This window comes from Pygocentrus nattereri, chromosome 6, assembly GCF_015220715.1.
Source record: "Pygocentrus nattereri isolate fPygNat1 chromosome 6, fPygNat1.pri, whole genome shotgun sequence".
NCBI lineage: Eukaryota > Metazoa > Chordata > Actinopteri > Characiformes > Serrasalmidae > Pygocentrus > Pygocentrus nattereri.
The window spans coordinates 47,385,182-47,404,791 of NC_051216.1; the positions used below are offsets into that span (position 1 = coordinate 47,385,182).

General features: G+C 44.6%; 1 protein-coding gene across 1 annotated transcript in view; it reads right to left on the reverse strand.

Moving 5' to 3' along the window:
• The window catches only part of LOC108443133 (anosmin-1), a 92,570-nt gene that overhangs the window by 54,161 nt on the left and 18,799 nt on the right, over positions 1-19,610 (reverse strand). Inside the window, exon 2 of the mRNA XM_017723577.2 lies at positions 17,055-17,102. Coding sequence (XP_017579066.1) covers positions 17,055-17,102 — 48 coding nt within the window. The remainder of the gene's footprint in view (positions 1-17,054; positions 17,103-19,610) is intronic.

Genomic DNA, 19,610 nt, shown 5'->3' on the forward strand with positions numbered 1-19,610 from the left:
AAGTCTTACAAAAGAAATGCTGTGAAGTTCTCTGAAATGAAGAGAAAATTGGCTCAGGAGGAAAATATTCCGACTGTGTAAGTGAAGGAATTTTTTCCAGTTTTTGGGAAGGTGCGGGAATTCAGAACTATGCGATTCAACATTATCCAGTATGTCACGCAGTGTTGCATGATACTGATGAAAATCTATATAAAATAAATCTTGAGCGCATCTCAAACCTCAGACACCTCCACTCACTGTCCACTCACTGTCCACTCTATTAGACACTCCTACCTCGTCGGTCCACCTTGTAGATGTAAAGTCAGAGACGACAGCTCATCTGCTGCTGCACAGTTTGTGTTGGTCATCCTCTAGTTCTTCATCAGTGGTCACAGGACGCTGCCCACAGGATGCTGCCCACAGGACGCTGCTGGCTGGATATTTTTGGCTGGTGGTCTGTAATTCTACATTTCTCTGTAGCTGCATGAAATGATTAATTTATCAGAACGTGTGTTTTATGATCTCCACATTTCACTACATGCTCAGAATTCACTGCTAAAGTCCAAAAATCTGCGCCGCTCTTTGTGTTGTTCTCTAAAAGTGATGTTTCCAGAGCAGATCACTGAAGAGACGCCGTCTGTTTATAGTTTAGAGCCCAGATTTGGGGAAAAACGGGTCGACTTTCAGTAGAAAAACAAACTGAGTTCAGCTTCTTTTATTATAAGGGTTTAAAGTGACGTCACCGTCTATTAGACTGGAGAGAAGAGCTACAGCCTCACACGACGCCCAGCTTCTGAATGGAGCTTATGGAGTATGAACGTTATGAAGAACATGACCAGGTGCGGTTTGGACCCACCGGTGGTCCGGAGGAGCTGAAGAGGTTAACAGGACATACACAGTCCAAAAATGTTTGTTCTCTAATTGGGTGAGGGGGTCAGGCTAGGCTTACTTTCAGAGAGCCAAATCAAGGGTCTTCACGGGTGAAATTTGGCCTGTGGGCCTAAGAAAGGAAGAATGGTTTAACAACGCAAAGAACCCTTTAATCATGCAAATGGCTCTTTGAGTGTTCATGGTTCCATTTTCTTCACTGGAGAACCCTTAAAGAACCACCTTCTTAAGAGTGTAGATCACTTCAGAGTTGTGTAATATATCACTGCTGTCGGAAGAAAACCTCGTATCTCCAAAATGGGAACTTTACAGGAGAAGGAAAAACAGTTTACTTTTAATGTAAGTCAATGGAACCAGACGTCTTTCCAACTAATTTTGGGTCATTTCTTTTGGTCCGTTCTTCATGAACTTTACACATAATATAAAGGACAAAAGGCGTTTTCAAATTATGTCAAAAACTGAAAAACTGCAAAAATTGAGATACGAGGTTTTGTCCCGACAGCAGCGACATCAAGGTTATAGATACAAATGTAAACTAATGAAGATACAGCCAGCCACCTCTACGTTTAGGTTCTAAAGAGCTAAGGAGGCCTACGGCAACTGGCCAGAATCACTCTGTCGGAAAAAACGCACGACATTCCCGACAAAGCCTTTCAATAAGAGTCAGTTCCAGCTTTTACTTCCAGAGGAAGCGAACGCAGCACACAAGCGGACGACCTGTTTGCTGCGCGGCGCAAAGCCAGCCTAGCAGGTGGCATCAAACAGACATTCTTGGAGTATCACTTTAATTATTGATCTCAATGCAGGCAGAGGAACAGACAACAAAGAAGCCTGGGAGGCATCTCTCCGCAAGGAGAAAGAGAGGGAGAGGGAGGGAGGCGGGTGTCATGAATTATACATGCGACCCACAATCGGAGGAGGCTGGTTAATTTATGAGCGAGGCAGCAATGCGCTTTTGTCTGCGCTCCAGCGGAATAAGGGCTTCACGTTAATACTTCATGACACTTCAAGTCGCGCTCCGACAACAGCCATTCTTCGGCGGGTATCCCTTACGGAAAGCGAGCCCTGTTGCCGGCTATCACAGTCGCCCCTACAACCTGAAAGCTAACGCCAATGTGAGCGATAGTAAACGCTAATAAAGCTCGGAGCCGCCGTAACGCGATATCGTCCCGCCGTCTCTCCGTGGCTCGGGTTGAGTTTCACGCCGGTTCGCGCTCCACAGGATGTATCCGTCAGAAAGGCCTCGGATGAGTGATAAGGCCTGGGCCGAGCGTCAGTAAAGACTTTGGGAAACGTGGGCCCCCCTGAGGGGCTCCACAGGGCTGCAGTCTGATTTACTGTATATGTAGAGCGTCTCTAACGGCCCCACCAATATTTCAGAGGTGCTGATGGAAACACTCACCATGTCTGTGCAGTGATTGACGCTGGTAAAGAGAGCGGCGCTGAGAGAAGCTTTCTGGGCAGATTTCCCAAACCGCAGCTCCACTCCATCCACGGAGCTCCAACTACATGACTTTCAGCAGTGCTGATACCTTCCAGTCACAGACTATAGCTCATCTATTAGTGTGCAGCTTGTGTTGGCCATCCTCTAGCCTTCATCAATGGACAGTTTCTTACCACAGAGCTGCACCTGGCAAATAGTTTTGGGTGGCGGACCACTCTCAACCCAGCAATGACAGGTTACAGACCACCATTCGTTTATTTACTTTCCACTAAGTACAAGTTATACATTTCCCCAGGAGATATTTTTAAGGACGTTAGACAAAAGACAACCCACAAGGAGAAAGTCAAAGGAAAATAACTGAAGTTTCCAAAATGATTAGAAGCTACGGAGAAAATGTGGCTCCTAACAACCACCTGGAAGGGCTGGTCGACCCCAAAACTGCCCCCTGATCTGAAAACATCCACAGGTGTTTCTGTCCATCCTTCCACTGGGAGAAGACCACTCAGCGCTGTGGGTCTGAAAGGACGTGTAGCTGATCAAGAAGAACCTCACTGAGAAAAGGAGACGGACACACCAAACAAAGAAGCTGGATGATGGACTGACCACCCCAGAGTCCAGGCCTCAGTACCACCGAATGGGTTCAGAAATTCATCAACCAGCTTCTAAGACTGAGCTTTGGAGGCGTGGCTGCAGGTTCTTTGAGGAGCTGAAAGTGGGGCTCCTGAGAAGAACGGAAGCTGGAATGAAGGGAGAGAGACTCATGATGAAGCTACTTTTAATTGTTGAGGATTCTTTGAAATTTTCTGTTTTTTTCTGACACTGAAAAATGAATAACTTGTACTTTTTAATTGTCGTTTTGACTGGAAATGAAATGTATATGGCGGACGATTGGGAAAGGTGGAGCTCCTGCAGACTGGAAGCACAAGGTGGACGTGTAGTGAGTGTAATCTCACCGTTAGGCTGTTAGAGTCTACATTCCTGCATGTTCAGCAGATTCTGGTTCCCTGGCCTCTTGCTTGCTGAAACTAATTACCTCTGCTTCTTATCACACACGCAGCCTTCCCACACTGGCAGATAAAAAAAACAGAAAGCTTTTTCCACCAACTGGGAAAAGCTCAGCCATTTATCACTCAAGTCTAGCAGAAGCATTTAATCCGAAAAGAGCGGCCAGACGCACCAAGCCGACTGTCGGCCGTCGGACACCACCAGGAACTTGGTGAACATCGGTGGTCGACCACAGTTTGGGTGCCGTTTCCCTCACTGTTGGCTCTAGCTGGCTCTTGCCAATCTCCCTCCAGCTGTTAAGAGCTTTAGGGCAGAGATGGGGACTCAGGTCGCATGTTAAATGGCTCATAAAATAAAGGAAGGAGGCAAAATACTTGATCTATAATCAAAGGCTGTTCCTTAAAGTCACGATAAACCTGACAGCTGTTTAGTCGGAGTATGTTTGTGTAGACTGTAACGCCTGCAGCTGATAAATACCCTGAACCAAAATCCTCTGCTAAGGACTCTAGACTCGGTCTCGCACCCCAGAGACTCAAAACCTGACCAGACTCGTACCTCAGAGACTTGAGACTCAACTCAGACCTGCAGCCCAGAGACATGACATTCGTACTCGCATCTCAGAGATTTAAGACTCGACTGAGACTTGAAACTTAGAAACTCAAGACCTGACTCTGACTCACTCTCCAGAAACCCAAGACTCCACTCAGAGTCTAAGTCGAGTCTAAACTCCCAGAGGCTTAAGACTCAACTCGGACTCACAGCTCTGGGGTGAGAGACCAAGACAAGTCACGAGTCTCTGCGGTGTGAGTCTGAGTTGAGTCTGGCGTCTCTGTGATGCGAGTCTGAGTCAAACCTTGAGTCTCTGGTGTGCAAGTCTGAGTTGAGTCTTAAGTCTCTGGAAGTTTAGACTCGACTTGGACTCGCACCTCAGAAACTCAAGACTAATTCAGACTTGCACCCCAGAGACTCGAGACTTGACTCAGACTCGCACCTCAGAAACTCAGGACTAACTCAGACTTGCACCCCAGAGACTCGGAGACTCAACTTAGACTCACACTTCAGACACTCAAGACTTGATTCACAGTCGCACCCAAAAGACTCTAGACTTGACTTGGACTTGCACCTTAAAGACTCAAGACTCAGCATGCATGAATGGAAATTTCAGATTTTATGTTGCTTTACTTCCAATTTCATGCCCTTTGCTTAGTGTAAATACAGCCGTTTGAGGCTTTAAACACATTTAATTAATATATTCTGTATTTTGGAGGTTGCAGGTTCACAGACTGCAGCTCCTGCTACAGAGCGCTGTTCCCTTTCAGGCAGGCGCACGGACCACCAGTGTGTCAGCTGGAGGGTTTATGGTTTGTCTGAACGCAAATTTTCACAGGAGTCGAGAGGCAATGGTGAGCTGCCGAGGCGATTATCAGTCAGCCTTCGCTGGCGTGAGTTCTTCCTCGTCAGCTTGCTCTGGTCTAATAGCTTCCAAGAGAGTTTAATCAGCAGGGAAGGAAGCTGGCCTGTACTGGGATTGAGGATTGGACTGGGACTTATCTTCGGATTAGTCTTGGATAAATGGATGACTGCCTGATTGGAGATAGATGAGGTCTTAGTGCTTCTTATGACACTCCTGACATACTGACCAGATAAATCTGAGGCTGCCGATAACCTACAGCGTTCCTTGGAGCATTCCTGGCGTGCCCAAATTAATGAGCGCTGGAGAAAAAAAAGATCAGTGGTTTTCTGGAACTAATCCACAATTAATCATTGATAGAAAGCCTAAAAGTTGAAGTAGATGGAAGGATTCGCCCAGCGGGGTGCAGAATCTGACCTGGGCAGTAGGACCTGGAATAAAAATCGGATCCATTCAGCAAAGGACGACAGTGAAGTCTCAGCAGATGAAAACCTCTTGAATCTACTCAGTGTATCTAATATTTGAGACTGGGACGACCATCATGCTCCTTCAGTCCAAGCAGCAATTATCTTAGCAGCCTAAATACTGTCAGTGTACTGATCATTAAGGTAAGCTAGTATATTCATAGACCTGATCCATAAATTGACTGTTTATTTATCCATTTTGATGCTCACATATAAGGTAAAGGGTGAAGATTCATGCTTGAAGTGCAACAAAGGAAAAATCGAATGCAAAAAAACCCCAAAACCAGACGTTCAAAATCATTTCAGGGGGTTCGTGGAACGGTTATTAGCTCACAACAATATGAGACAAAATAGACTGGTTGGTTATTTTTTATATTCAGCAATGCCGTGTGTTTCAAACGCTGAGCCTCGAATTTTCCTAGTTTTAAGAAACGATATTTATTTAATACACCAAACAAGTTCGTTGGATAAAATGACTCAAAGTAATTAGTTAACCCTCTACTTTATGCTGTAGAAGAGCAACTTAAAAAATCACTACTGTTGAATAAAATGGACCATAAATGATCAACAATTCAAAAACATTTTGTAAATAACGTCTGCAGGGGTTCTTTTGGGGTGTGCAACAGCGGGAAGAAACGACACAGAGCCGTGTTCCCTGAAGCGGTGAGAACTGGTTAAACCCATTCCACAGCAAAACGATACCGAAGGTTCACAAAGAAAGTCGAAAGGTTCCCACTAAGAGAGAGTATGATCAAATACATGCTTTTCATTGAGTTACTCAAAGTCTTTATTGTTAACCCTGTCGTTGTTATATATATACATATATATCACGGTTGTCGGACAAAAACCTCATATCTCCATTTTTCTTGTTTTCCAGTTTTTTTTTTGAAAATACCTTTTGTCCTTTATATTGTGTCAAACTTTCATAGTGGATGGGCCAAAAGAAACGGCCCAGATTTGCTTAGAAATATGTCTGGTTCCATTGACTTACATTAAAAGTAAAGTAGGTTTTTTCCTTCTCCTGTAAAATTTGCATTCTGTAGATATATATATATATATACACACACACACACACACACACACACACACACACACACACATTTTCTAAGCCGCTTCTCCCTCAGGGTCGCGGGGGGGTGCAGGAACCTATCCCAGCGGTCATTGGGCCCAATGACCGCTGGGATATGACCGTTTTTCAGTTTTTGACAATTTGAAAATGGCTGATTTTCTTTACATTGTATGTCAATTTCATGATGAATGGACCAAAACAAACGACCTAAAATGACTTGGAAAGACGTCTGGTTCCATTGACTTACATTGAAAGCAAAGTATGTTTTTACCTTTTCCTGTAAAGTCACTATTTTGGAGATGTGAGGTTTTCTTCCGACAACAGCGAGATGTTATTGTGAAGTGAGGACAGGTTTTGTTGCCCTAAGGCAACGCTGTGTCATAGAGGGTTAAATCATCTTTAAATATTCTTCACAGACCAATACAATCCCCATCAACCAGCTGGTAAAAGCAGAGCAACCGACAGCCTTCGATCGAGGACAGAGTCTCTTCACCACAGCGACTTAAAGAGGATTTTACAAGCTTTTCTGATTACAGCGCAGCCGTCGCGCCAGCCCAGGAATTAAAAGGGAGCCGTTATCTGACACAGAAAGGCATCAGATGGTGATTAAGAAATCAAAACGTGATTGTTTCTTAATCGCTGCTAATTTAGAGCGTGAATAATGGAGAACTGCTCCTATTGGGCGGCTGCAGTAATGCCAAACACAAAAAGAGCTAAAACCGGCGCTCGGCCGTACACGCAAGCGGCGGTCTCGTTACGGCTGCAGATGTGCAGGCGGCGAGATGTTATTTTTGGACGTGGAAGGATTTAAAGGCTCGTCTCTGAGATCTCTGAGATCTTTCTAATGGAGAGCCTGCAATGTGGTGGTTCAAGCATGCACAATGACCTGTTTGAGTGTGTTTATGTGTGCGGGTGGGTGGGTGGGTGTGCGGGTCGGTGGGTGGTAGGGGCTTCTGTCTGTGGGTTGGGCAGGCCCAGCAGGAGAGGACGTGATGGTGACACGGCTGTTAGCAGTGATAGTGTGGAGGGGGAGGGATGGGGCTCCTGTCTCATTACTCACCACGGTGGGTGGCAAGAGCCCCCAAGCAAAACGGCCCAAACGGAGAGGAGCAGGGGCCAAAATGCACACGCATACATATACGGTGCTGAGCAAAAGTCAGAGACCACCCTTCGTTAGTTATGAACAAGCCACTCATTTTTCAGAATCAGGAAAAGGGCAGAGATTTGAAGTTTTAACAGCATCAGCAGCTTAAATATAATATCAGATCTTTCAATATTTAGTGCAGTGGTTCTCAAACTGGGACCTGCGACAGTTTTGCTCTTTCCTTCCGTGTTGTAAGTTTGGTTGGAGCCAATATCCGGACTGTCTGGGTGTCCCTAAGGTCCAGTTTGAGAACCAATCATTTAGAGTCTTTCTGGTTTATTACAAATGTTTATTTTCTAAGAAATCTGCAGGGCTGTTTTTACACACCTCCAAAGTTCAGTAGTAGAAGTTGAATTTTCTGCTTCTCATGATCAAAGCAAAATTAGGTCTCTGTGGTGCATCACTACAAGACAACCCTGGGAAACTGTGTGGGGTTATATATTTGGCACGGTAGTTTATTTACATCAGAAATCAGGACAACTTTGGAAAACTATGTGGGATTCCACAGACGTCTATACTGGACACCGTAGTTCAACTGAAATCAGGACAGCTTTGGAAAACTATGTGGGGTTCCATAGGGGTTTATACTGGGCAGGACAACTCTGGAAAACTATGTGGGGTTCCACAGGGGTTTATACTGGGCACTGTAGTTTATCTGAAATCAGGACAACTCTGGAAAACTATGTGGGGTTCCACAAGGGTACATACTGGACACTGTGGTTTATTTGAAATGAGGACAACTTTGGAAAACTATGTGGGGTTCCACAAGGGTTACATACTGGGCACTGTAGTTTATCTGAAATTAGGACAACTCTGGAAAACTATGTGGGGTTCCACAAAGGAGTATGTTGAGCAATGTATCACTATATCTAGTAAAACAGCATTGGTATGTACTCAGTCAAACAGAAAGGACCCAAACAGAAAAGATCTCTGGAAGATGCCCATCAGTCTTGACCACTTCATGTTCAGTTTTGAGCACGGGTTGCTGCTCTTTTGACGCCCATCTCACTCGCACTTGCGTTGGGTGAGGTGCTGCTCAAATGTCCACCAAAAGGGGCTTTGAAGTGCTTCCTGGCAGATGCGACTACCAGAGCCCGAGCCTCCAATAAAACCAACACCCTCCCTTCTCCTCCAGCGTCTGGCCTTTCTCTCAGCGAAGCCGAGGAAAACGATGACCACACAGCAGCCGTGGAGAATCGAGATGACACGCGGCTCGACGTTGGCGGCCAAGAAAGAATCTGCTCTCCCCCACAGAACATACTTCCTGATGTGGTGTTTGGTCTTTCTCACTTGACAATGAAGACTGTGACAAGTGCTACATTTAGACCATCGGAATTTTTCCTGGACCTTCAAAAACTGAAAAAGCCCCATGGAAGGACCACAGCGCATTTGCAGCATGGGACGCTGATTGGCTGCTCTAAGCCGCTTGGGACTTGGGACTCGGTTCCCATGTTCTTTTACCCAGACAAACGCTTTCACCTTCCCTTCCAACTCTGAAAGGGTCAAGACACGTAAGTGTGGCTGAAAGGCAAAAAAGGGAAAAAAACTCTACTGTTTGTTCTGCAACAGGGATTCTTCCCTCAATAGCTCCGGCTCAGTCAAAAGACAGCGCCAGAAAGGGACGCCTGACCATGGCTTTCCTCAATGCAATTAAAACAGCACGTCCACAGACAGCAGTGCTGGACTGAAAAAGCCTTTTCTGTTGGTGAGCGCAGGGAGACCTTGGGAAGGGAACGTCAGAGAAAGCAAGGTCGGAGCCATTCTGTCCCTGCGAACGGAGAGGCCTAATCGGAGTTGAATGGAATGGTTTGGTTCTGCTGCATAATGTGACCAGGCAGAGTCACTCGGTGTCTCACTTTGTAAGAGTTTAACTCAAAAGTTTGACCCCCTTCATTCCCAATGTAGTCAGCCAAGGTGTTTGGTGTCTGGACAGTATAACAGGTCCTTAAGCTGTTGACCAAAGCAGAATTGACACCGAACTGGGACCCAAAGAGACATTATTGCTAGAGGGAGTTTAGGAAGTGGCTCAGCGTGGTTCCACACAACTTTCCGTGGAGGAAAATTAGTTATACATTGTGTTAATAATGTTTTCTCATATAAATCACTAAATTTGCCAACAGCAGTTTTGCTTTAAGCTTGGAGGATCTTAGTGCTTCCTAAAAAAATGAGATTTATGTTGTTGAGCCAGGGTTGGGCAGTCACAGAATACATCATAGCATTACGTCATCAGGTTTCAGCTACAACTAGAAGAGGAAACTTCACGTTGGCTTGAAAGAGCCAGCTAATTTCATTAAAACTTACAAAAAAAAATTTGCGAGACGGTTGATGGTGGCTAAAGTGTTGCTTAGACGTTGCTTCGCGGTTGCTACGGTATCCAAAGTCATTGGTAAGATGTTGCTAGGTGGTTGCTATGCTATTAAATCCACTGCCACCTTAAGTCCACTGCCAGCTCAAATTTACTGCCACCTGACTTTATTGATACCTTAAATTCACCGCCAGCTTAAATTTTACTGATGTCTTAAATTCACTGCCACCTTAAATTTACCGATACCTTAAATTCAGTGCTACCTTAAATTTACCGATACCTTAAATTCAGTGCTACCTTAAATGTACTGCCACCTTAAATTTTACTGATGTCTTAAATTCACTGCCACCTTAAATTTCCCGATACCTTAAATTCACCGCCACCTTAAATTTACAGATACATTAAATTCAGTGCTACCTTAAATGTACTGCCACCTTAAATTTTACTGATGTCTTAAATTCACTGCCACCTTAAATTTAATTTGTTTTAGCTGGGGCTAATGTCGCTAACAAGTAATGAAAGCTTATAGCCCACCAATCAGCGTAGTGCTAACTGCATGCCTAAATGATCTGACGCTCCTCAAACCGTGTCAAGTTCTTAAGTAATCTCGGCCACACTTTATTTGGGAGGTCCCTTACAGATGCTCTACAGATACTTAAATCACTAACGGACTTTCTGGTGATGTTCAGTTGATTATCAACACCATTGATAAGGATTAGGGGTAGGTATAGGTTTTGTCTTGAGGTTTGGGTTGGGGTTAGGTTTAGTCTTATGGACGGATTCAGTAAAATCTTTCACGCTGAACTTGCTTTTAGTTGAATGTTACTTAAAGATATTCTGAGCATTTACAAAGAATCTACAGCCGACCATCCAAATAATGTCTTGCCGTATTCTCTGACAGACTTGCGTACGCAGTATCTGACACCGTATGATATGCTGTGTTGGGGTAATTACTACTAATTACTTCTCTCAAACTGTAATTGGATTACTTTACTGATTACATCCTAGAATCTCAGTACTCATTACTTTACTTCTGAGTTACTCTCTAAAACCCAAACTCATCCGTACCAACAGGAAAGTAAATGAAAAACTAACCCAATAGATATCACAGTACTTTATTTAGATAGAAAGAGCCAATCACAATTAATGTCATTTAAAATATCTTAGGAATGTGCTGTAGATGGCTATAGAACCTTTTTGAAAGAGGTTCTATATAGCACCCAAAAGGTCCTTCTATGTTACAAGCTTGACAACATAACAATAAAAGGCTCTAGACGGAACCATCTACAGCACATTCTTAAGGACCCTTTCATGATGCGAGGGTTCTTTGAGTGTTCTTGGTTCTATATAGAGCCATTTTCTTTACTAAAGAACTCGTGAAGAACCCTCTCATGATAAAATGTTCAGGATGCATTTTACATGTTTTTCTTATTTTCACCAGGTTCTTTTTGTGTGTATCGGTTCAGCCAGTAGCCATTATCTTATCCATGTCATTATGACTGCATGAAAAAATGAATGTGATGATTTACAGTCAGGCAGAACATCCTGACCACCTCCTCGTTTCTACGCCCATCGTCCACTTCATCAGCTCCACTGACCGTATAGCTGCACTCTGTAGTTCTACAGTTACAGACTGTAGTCCATCTGTTTCTCTGATACTCTGTTACCCTGTTCTTCAGTGGTCAGGACCCCCATGGACCCTCACAGAGCAGGTACTGTTTGGGTGGTGGGTCATTCTCAGCACTGCAGTAACTCTGACGTGGTGGTGGTGTGTTAGTGTGTGTTGTGCTGGTCTGAGTGGATCAGAGACAGCTGTGGAGATTTTAAACACCTCAGTGTCGCTGCTGGACTGAGAACCAAAAATATCCAGACAACAACGTCCTGTGGGCAGCGTCCTGTGGGCAGCGTCCTGTGGGCTGCGTCCTGTGGGCAGCGTCCTGTGGGCAGCGTCCTGTGACCACTGATGAAGGTCTAGAGGACGACCAACACAAACTGTGCAGCAGCAGATGAGCTGTTGTCTCTGACTTTACATCTACAAGGTGGACTGACATGGTAGGAGTATCTAATAGAGTGGACAGTGAGTGGACACAGTGTTTAAAAACTCCAGCAGCACTGCTTTGTCTGATCCACTCGTACCAGCGCAACACACACTAACACACCACCACCACGTCAGTGTTACAACAGACTGGCGAAAACTCTAAATCTCACAGTGCTCCCCCCAAACCCCCCAACACCCCTTTACTCCAAAAGCAATCGTCCACACCGTGTCTGAAGTCTGTATGATTTCTTTTCACTCAACTAATTTAAGTTTACAGTGTATAAACTTCCTTGGCTTGTTAGCTACAGTACATCAGCCTCATGGCTCATGAAGCCACACATTTTAGCTGACTGACCACGTTTGGGGTGAGAGGGTTGGTGGGGGGGGGGGGCTGTGATTTTTATCTAAGAGCGCCAGTCTGTCGCTTTAAGAATCTGAGCCGAATGCCGTTCCTCCTTAAATCAACCCGAATGTACTAGAAGTTGTCAAATGTTTCGGGGCGACTCGAAGGCCGGGGCTTTTCTCTCTCTCTGGAAAAGGAGGTCGCCGGACAGATAAAGAGCCCAAAATGACAAAAAAAAACAGCCAGGACAAAGAGCTCTAGCATTGTGGTGTTCCGGCATGCCGGCCTCCTGGCGTGGCTGGGACTGAATGGAGGCCGATGCTGGGGCTATAGCATGCTAATGAAGGCTAACACATCCTCTCTCTGTGACAGGGAGCGGGGTTAATTACCATAACAACTGGACGCTAATGGCAGTGGAGTCACGTTGAGCCAGAGATGGACGCTTTGGAGGAGATGGTCAACATTAGCCCCCCCCAACACACACACACACACACACACACACACACACACACACAACCTTCCCCCGAAACTAGAAATAACAGCAAAGGCTTTGATTTCCAAAAGTGCTGATGGACTGGCGAGGTCAAGCTGCCTTTGTTTAAATAATTAACCGGTGTGTGTAGCTTTTGTCGGAGCGGAGACCCCATGAAGGGCCGCTGGAGGGGAAATGAACTGCATCAGCAGTGGCTCTCAGCGTGTCGGGGGTTTGCTGAAGCCGTTACTTTGGCGGATTTGTTTGGTTTGTACTGAATCTGAGAGGTTTCGGTGGAAGTGAAAGGGCCAAGCGGCCTCCGCGGAGCTATTCACACACACCGTAACCCGAAACCACTGAGTGGACGCGGTTTAAACAAAACCCAGCGTGGACCTTTTGTTGCGCTTGAACGTCTTTCCAAACACATTCAGGTCATTACGAGGCGGTCGGTGCCCAAACTGCACACACAGGCGCTTCGGTCCTCATCGTTCGTGGCGTCAAAACCGACCGTCACTGTTGCGATTACGATTTGAAGTACACACTGAAAGACAACGACATGTCAAATGGGTTTAAACCTCAAAGGGAAATCAAAGACAGTCTTCAGCTGGAGTGTAATTACTCTTAGCAGCCACTAGGGGAACATTTGGTGTCTGCCTGCGTTTACATTTCATTTCACTGATCGTAAAGTTCAATGGAAATTTGCTTTATAAAATCATCTTAAATCTACTCGATGCGTTTAGCATTTCTATTCACGAGACTGTTTTACAAATTAAACGATCATTCAAAATGTTTCAAGACCTTCTTTTAGGCTGAAATGACAGTTTTGGTCGTGTCAATCGTTTGTCAGGTTTGTGGATAAACCGCATCCATAACACGTCACTAAAAAATCCACACTGGACCAAAACATGTTTATTTCAGCGTAAAAACGAGAAGCACATCCATTCTCTACAGAGAACTAACCCAAACGTGCACCTCCCTGCAGATTTAGTGCACAGTTTCAGGTTATTTGCCAAGTTAAGCCAAATTACTGCAAAAAAATCCAAATCAAAAATGATGCCGCTCTGTTTTCGAGTGTCACTCTCACCCCTCTGGACTGAGCTACAGGGCAGTGGTTGAGATCTTCCTCTGAAATGAGACCCTCTAATAAAAGAGCATCACTTCATTAACAGCTACTAGCGCCGCTCTGTAGGCCACCCTGCCCGTCTGCAGGGACAGCAGAGGAGGGGAAAGTTCAGCTCCTCACTGCTGGGCTTTAGTTACATTTAGGGATCATACGCCTTCAAAGAGGGGGGCAGTTATTTATTATCACCCCCCCTAATTCTTCAGTGATGTGAAGCTGAAGTCACCTGTTTGAATTTTCCCGTTCCACCTTAAATGGAGCAGCAGTTACATTCTGCCGCTTTAGGTGTCAGAACTGGTGAACTATTTAAGGTGGAACGGGAAAGTTAGCCAGCTAGCTACCGAGCCATTAGCATGTCAGTAGTGATTTTTATCCTTGTTATGAATAAAAGAACCAAAATCCACTGAAACCACATTAAACTAAGATAATATGATGGTTATTGTGATTTATTAACAGAGAAGATTCCCACATCTGTGGGTGTTTCTGGTCTCTTGTTCTCCGTCTCACCGGTTTTTCTGTTTTTCTCGTATCTCTCTGTTTGGAGGGTCATGTAGCCCCAACACTTCACCCCACCCCTCTATCTCAACAAGAATCGGGACCCCCACACCTAGACGTGAACCTGTAAAACAGAGAGCTGAGGGCTCAGTGGTAGGGGAGAGTGGTGAAATGGGACGGGGCCTTAGACTTGCAAACAACCTGAGTCTTCACAAACAGAAAGAAAGAAAGAAAGAAAGAAAGAAAGAAAGAAGGAAGGAAGGAAGGAAGGAAGGAAGGAAGGAAGGAAGGAAGAAATAAAAAAAGAAAGGAAGAAAGGAAAAAAGAAAGGAAGGAAAGAAGGAAGGAAAGGAAGAAAGGAAGGAAAGAATAAATTAGGAAGGAAGAAAAGGAAGAAAGAAAGAAAGAAAGAAAGGTAGGAAGGAAGGAAGGAAGGAAGAAAGGAAGGAAGAAAGAAAGGAAGAAAGAAAGAAAAAGAAAGGAAGGAAGGAAGAAAGAAAGAAAGAAAGAAAGAAGGAAGAAATAAAAAAAAGAAAGGAAGAAAGGAAGGAAAGAAGGAAGGAAAGTAAGAAAGGAAGGAAAGAAAGAAAGTAGGAAGGAAGAAAGGAAGGAAGGAAGGAAGGAAGAAAGAAAGAAAAAGAAAGAAAGAGAAAGGAAGAAAGGAAGGAAGAAGAAAGAAAGAGAAAGGAAGAAGGAAGGAAGAACAAAAGAAAGTAAGGAAGGAAGGAGGGAAGGAAGGAGGAGAGAAAGTGTGAGGAATGGTGCGGGACAGCGCTGCAGCTGACGCTAAGCAGCCCCAGAAAGGAACGGCGTGAACGTCCTCCAGTACTTTATAAAGAACACGTCCGGCTTTAAAAGTGCTCCTTATCTCCTGTTTGAAGGCCCTTTGACAACCTCATTAACTCCAGTCTAGAGAAAAGCAGGACTAACTGAGGGGAATGAATTACTGGGCCTGTTTACTGAGCTCTGCTCCCATTTTCAGCAGATTAAACCGAGAAATTATATCACAAACAACACGGGCAGTAAGTGTTAGAGACCACCGCAGCCTGTCACCTGTAGTGAAAACACAAGGCAGGAGTTTCTAATACATTTGCAAATGAATGGAACCACAAAGTTGGGGTTTCTAATAAAATGGCCAGTGCGTGGAGCCCAAAACTAGGGTTTCCAATAAAGTGGCCAGTGAGCGGAAACACAAAGCAGGTGTTTCTAATAAAGTGGCCAGTAAGCGGAAGCCCAAAGTAGGTGTTTCTACTAAAGTGGCCAGTGAGCGAAAACACAAGGTAGGAGTTTCTAATACATTTGCCAATGAATGGAACCACAAAGTTGGGGTTTCTAATAAAATGGCCAGTGAGTGGAGGCCCGAAGTTGGGGCAGCTGTCTTTTGAAGTGGCTGGGAGCGTAATATATTGTGTTTTGTAAATTCCAGTAGGTTCCATCAAGGCCTCAGACCGGCTCACATTCGTGTGCATTGAAAGGCAGTTGAGGGTGAAAAGTAATTTGTCGTCACCTGTAGAATAACAGGATCTCGCGGACAAGCTGTTCCGATGTTTGAAAAAAAAACACACGGCGGAAAAGCAAACTGGCACGATCGGCCTGTGACTCAGTGTAAACAGGAGTTAAAGAGAGCGCTCTGTCTTTCTGTCTTTCTCTCTCGCTCTGTTTATTTTCCAGCCTCCAGTCTGCCATGAGCGACGGACACCGTCAAAATAAACACGCCAAACTCAGCCACAGTATAACTACTGTTGTCAGAACAAAGTACCGGCCGTCAACACTCAGCGTCATGGTGCCTGTCGGCCAGCGTGTGCGCCTGCAGTTGGAGTTTACTCAGCTGAAAGCCGTGCTGATGGAGAGCTGTGAGAGGTTTGCTTTGTGTCTGACCTTAAACCACAGGAGAAACCCTACGGAGCTTCTGCTTCAGCTCCTGCACGGAAAACCTGGCAAAACACTCACAAGCTGCACTTTCCCGGGGTCCCTGATGCACAGCGCCTGTCAGAAAACCCACCCTGAAGAAAGCGAGGCACTAAAATGACCAGATTCATGTTTACGCAAGTATATTACATCAACACAGAGTACTAAAATATGCTGCGTTCCCGTGGAAATGCCGTAGGGAGATTAAGATTAAGATTAATAATCCTGTTATACAGGATGGCAGTAATACTGTAACAGCCAAACAAACACTACACAATTATATTTTAGAGGAGCTCACTGACTGGTGGCGTGGTAGCTCACCAATAGGTGGCGCTGATAGAACGAGAGCAAAAATTAAAACTCAGAAAAACTAAGTATGACAGTGGCCAGAGACATTATACAGGAGGAGGCTGGTAAGTTGTTGGAAAACGATTGGGAACGCTTGTAACGCTCAATATTTGGTCAGTTCATGGAGAAAATCCCGCCCTTCAGTAAAAATGGCCAATCGGCTTGTTGGTCACACCGCAAGCGGGAAAACCCCCCTCACCTTGGCCTCAGCTGTGGGGTTCTGCAAGTAGCCAAAACAACCAGAATAAACAACCGGAATTTTTTGCGCATCACTGAGTCAAATAGCTGCTCAAGGCTCGTTTATGCTCCCTTTATGTACGAAAAACAACACGTCTGTTTCAAACGATGTAACCATCACTGCCCACATATTTCCATGCATCTTTCACGCTTGCATGGATGTTAAGCAGTTCGTCCACTAGAGGGCAGGCCAGAGTACACAACAACAAGAAGAAGACGGAGAAGGAGGTCGTAATAGTCCACAGTTTGGCCTCAAATCCACAGTTTATTCCAAAGAGTCTACGATGTCCAATCCTGGATTGGGAGTTTGGTAATAGGTATAAAAATGACAGCTTATTCCAACAGATTCCCACTTTCCACAAACTCAGTCTGAGGGATCCTTACCTTAGAGCACTGCTTGTGATTCTGACACCACACCAAGGATCCGTTGCCCTGTTAATAAAGAGGAGAAAAAGCGAATATTAGAAAACATTCTGCATACGAGGGGCGGAGCTTTCAGAATTCCAGAATCTTCCCGAGGCTGTGATCACAGGACGTTTTAGTGTCAATCTCTGGCCATTGCTTTTTAAATGAAAACTAGGCACTGACGGACAACAAGACAACCGCAAGACAACGTGTGAAAATCGCTCTCATTCGTCCGTGAGCTGAACTTTTTTGGTGCACACCACGAGTCAGCCAATAGGAGCTGGTATGGGGCGGGGCTTCAGTCGATTGCATCAGTTTGCAATAGAATGGAAGACTAAACTAATCGTTGCTGTCAAGAGAAAAACATCTAGAACAGTTCTCACCCACGAGCTTTCAGTTGGACTGCGTTTGTGACGGATGTCCATTACAAAAAATGAGTCAACTTAGAACTTCAGTGTCGACGCATCACTAATTCGTAATTGCAATGCACTACATGAAGTGCTGGGGGCGATATTCCATTGTCTGGCACGAATGCATTCTGTATTCATGAAGACCATATTGAACGATAGTGTAGCGGAGAGCATGAACAGAGAACCTGTAGAGAGGAGAATTCCCACTCTATAATGCCTTCCGGGTTTCTCAAACACTAGAGGGCGCTCCAGAGCAAGTCCAAAATGAATGTGTTGATATAGAGCATTTGAGCAAAATCATAGATTATAAATGCTGAAAAATTTTTAATGTAAAAGAATGTAATAATTCCACTCGCACATCAATCATCACGTTCTAGCAGTAAAGCCCCGCCTCCTGCTGACCGAAACCCGTTTACTGTAGAATAAAGGAAACAAACAGATGAGATTTACTTGTTTTTTTAGTAAAACTCATCCTTTTACTTTCTAAAATTAAAGTTCTGGGCGAGTGATTAGAAACTATTTTAAGTTCTCGTTTTTAGCCGTTGAGCTCCATTCTCTCCCATTCATTGAGGACTCGTTCACAGACGCCCTCCTGTTTTTGATATAATAGGGGAAATAAGAAGTGGCCAGACTCTTCATAAACCAGTTCTGGTGTGAAGAAGGTGAGGCAAAAAAATATTTCGTCATAAATACCAGCATTCGTTATAAATAGTAAACCTTCTCCACTTCGCGGTGGCTAGTTAGTCTCTGTGATGGATCACATCAGGAATTTCTGCTATTTCGAGTAAAGGTTATTGCGCATTATCTTTAAAAGCCTTCTTGCACTTTAATTAGTATTTTACTGTGAATACTCATATTAATGTTACAAACACACTTAATCAAGCTATCAACCTTAAGGTTCATATTCAGGTTTCATGGGACAACAGGGTGACATTTGCAGACTTGATTAGGTGAACTGAGATAGGAACAGGAGCCACGCCCACAGGCATGACAGAAATAATCGTTGACTAATTGACTAATCGACTAATTGACTAAAAAACGGACAGATAGTCGACTACTAATATTGTAATTAGTCGCAGCCCTAGATACCACACTGTCTTGTGAATGCAGCCTGAAAGTTAGTTAAACTGCTATAGTCAAAGGATCCTAGCTGAGTCAGTGACTTATCTGGACGACAGCAGTCCTGTGGTCAGAAACTGACCACAGGACTGATAAAGTGGGGCTGATAAACCGTGCAGCAACAGCGCATCTGATCTTATCCACTCTGGGCCGATGTGGCTGCTGGTTTTCATTCCAACCCAGCAGAAGCAAAACCTGATTTCACCTGTTTAATCAGTTGGTCTTAGTCTTTACACAGTTGATCAGTTGTGCTCCTGCTTTGTTGGAGTGGAAACCTGCAGGCAAATCAGCTCTTTGAGGATAAGACTGGACACCTGGGTTACGCTGATCAGCGGGATGAGGAGATCAGTAGCAGCTGTTCTTGCTTACAAAGAGCAAACAGATGGAAAATGGACAGAAATTGTTTATGACATATTTATTCAACACATAGAAATGTTTTACAAATAATTTTAGGGGTTGTAGAGACTAGTTGACTAATAAATCCACTAGTGGGCGCTGTGGGCAGCAATCGACTAGTGCCTGAATGCAGCCCTCAGCGTAGTGCCTGTTTATCAGCATTGATGAAAAGTTGTTTATTTCCAAACTTACTGGAAAACAACAAAAACTCTTCTGCAGTGCACACCTCACACCTCGAACCACAGCATCTGCCGCCCAGCCTCTCAGCAAGCTACTAGCAGAATACAGACCTCCAGAAAACTCTGGCGCCGATAAGCCAAATTAGATGTTTCTCTTTGTTTCTATTAATATCTTTGAGATGATCCAGCTCAGAAATCGAGTTCAAACCCTTCTTGAATCTGTAGAGCCGCCCTTTCCATTCCATCTTATCACAAGATGACACAAGACTCACATCCGGAGTTATGAGCCTGTGAAGAGGGGCTGAGACACATGTCATCTGCTTCTCACCGTCTGGAGCTGCTGGATTCGTGTGTCCATCTACATTCTGTGTGAAACTGACCGATGGACACTCAGGAAATCACTAAACACTGACCGTCACGCCGGAAACCCT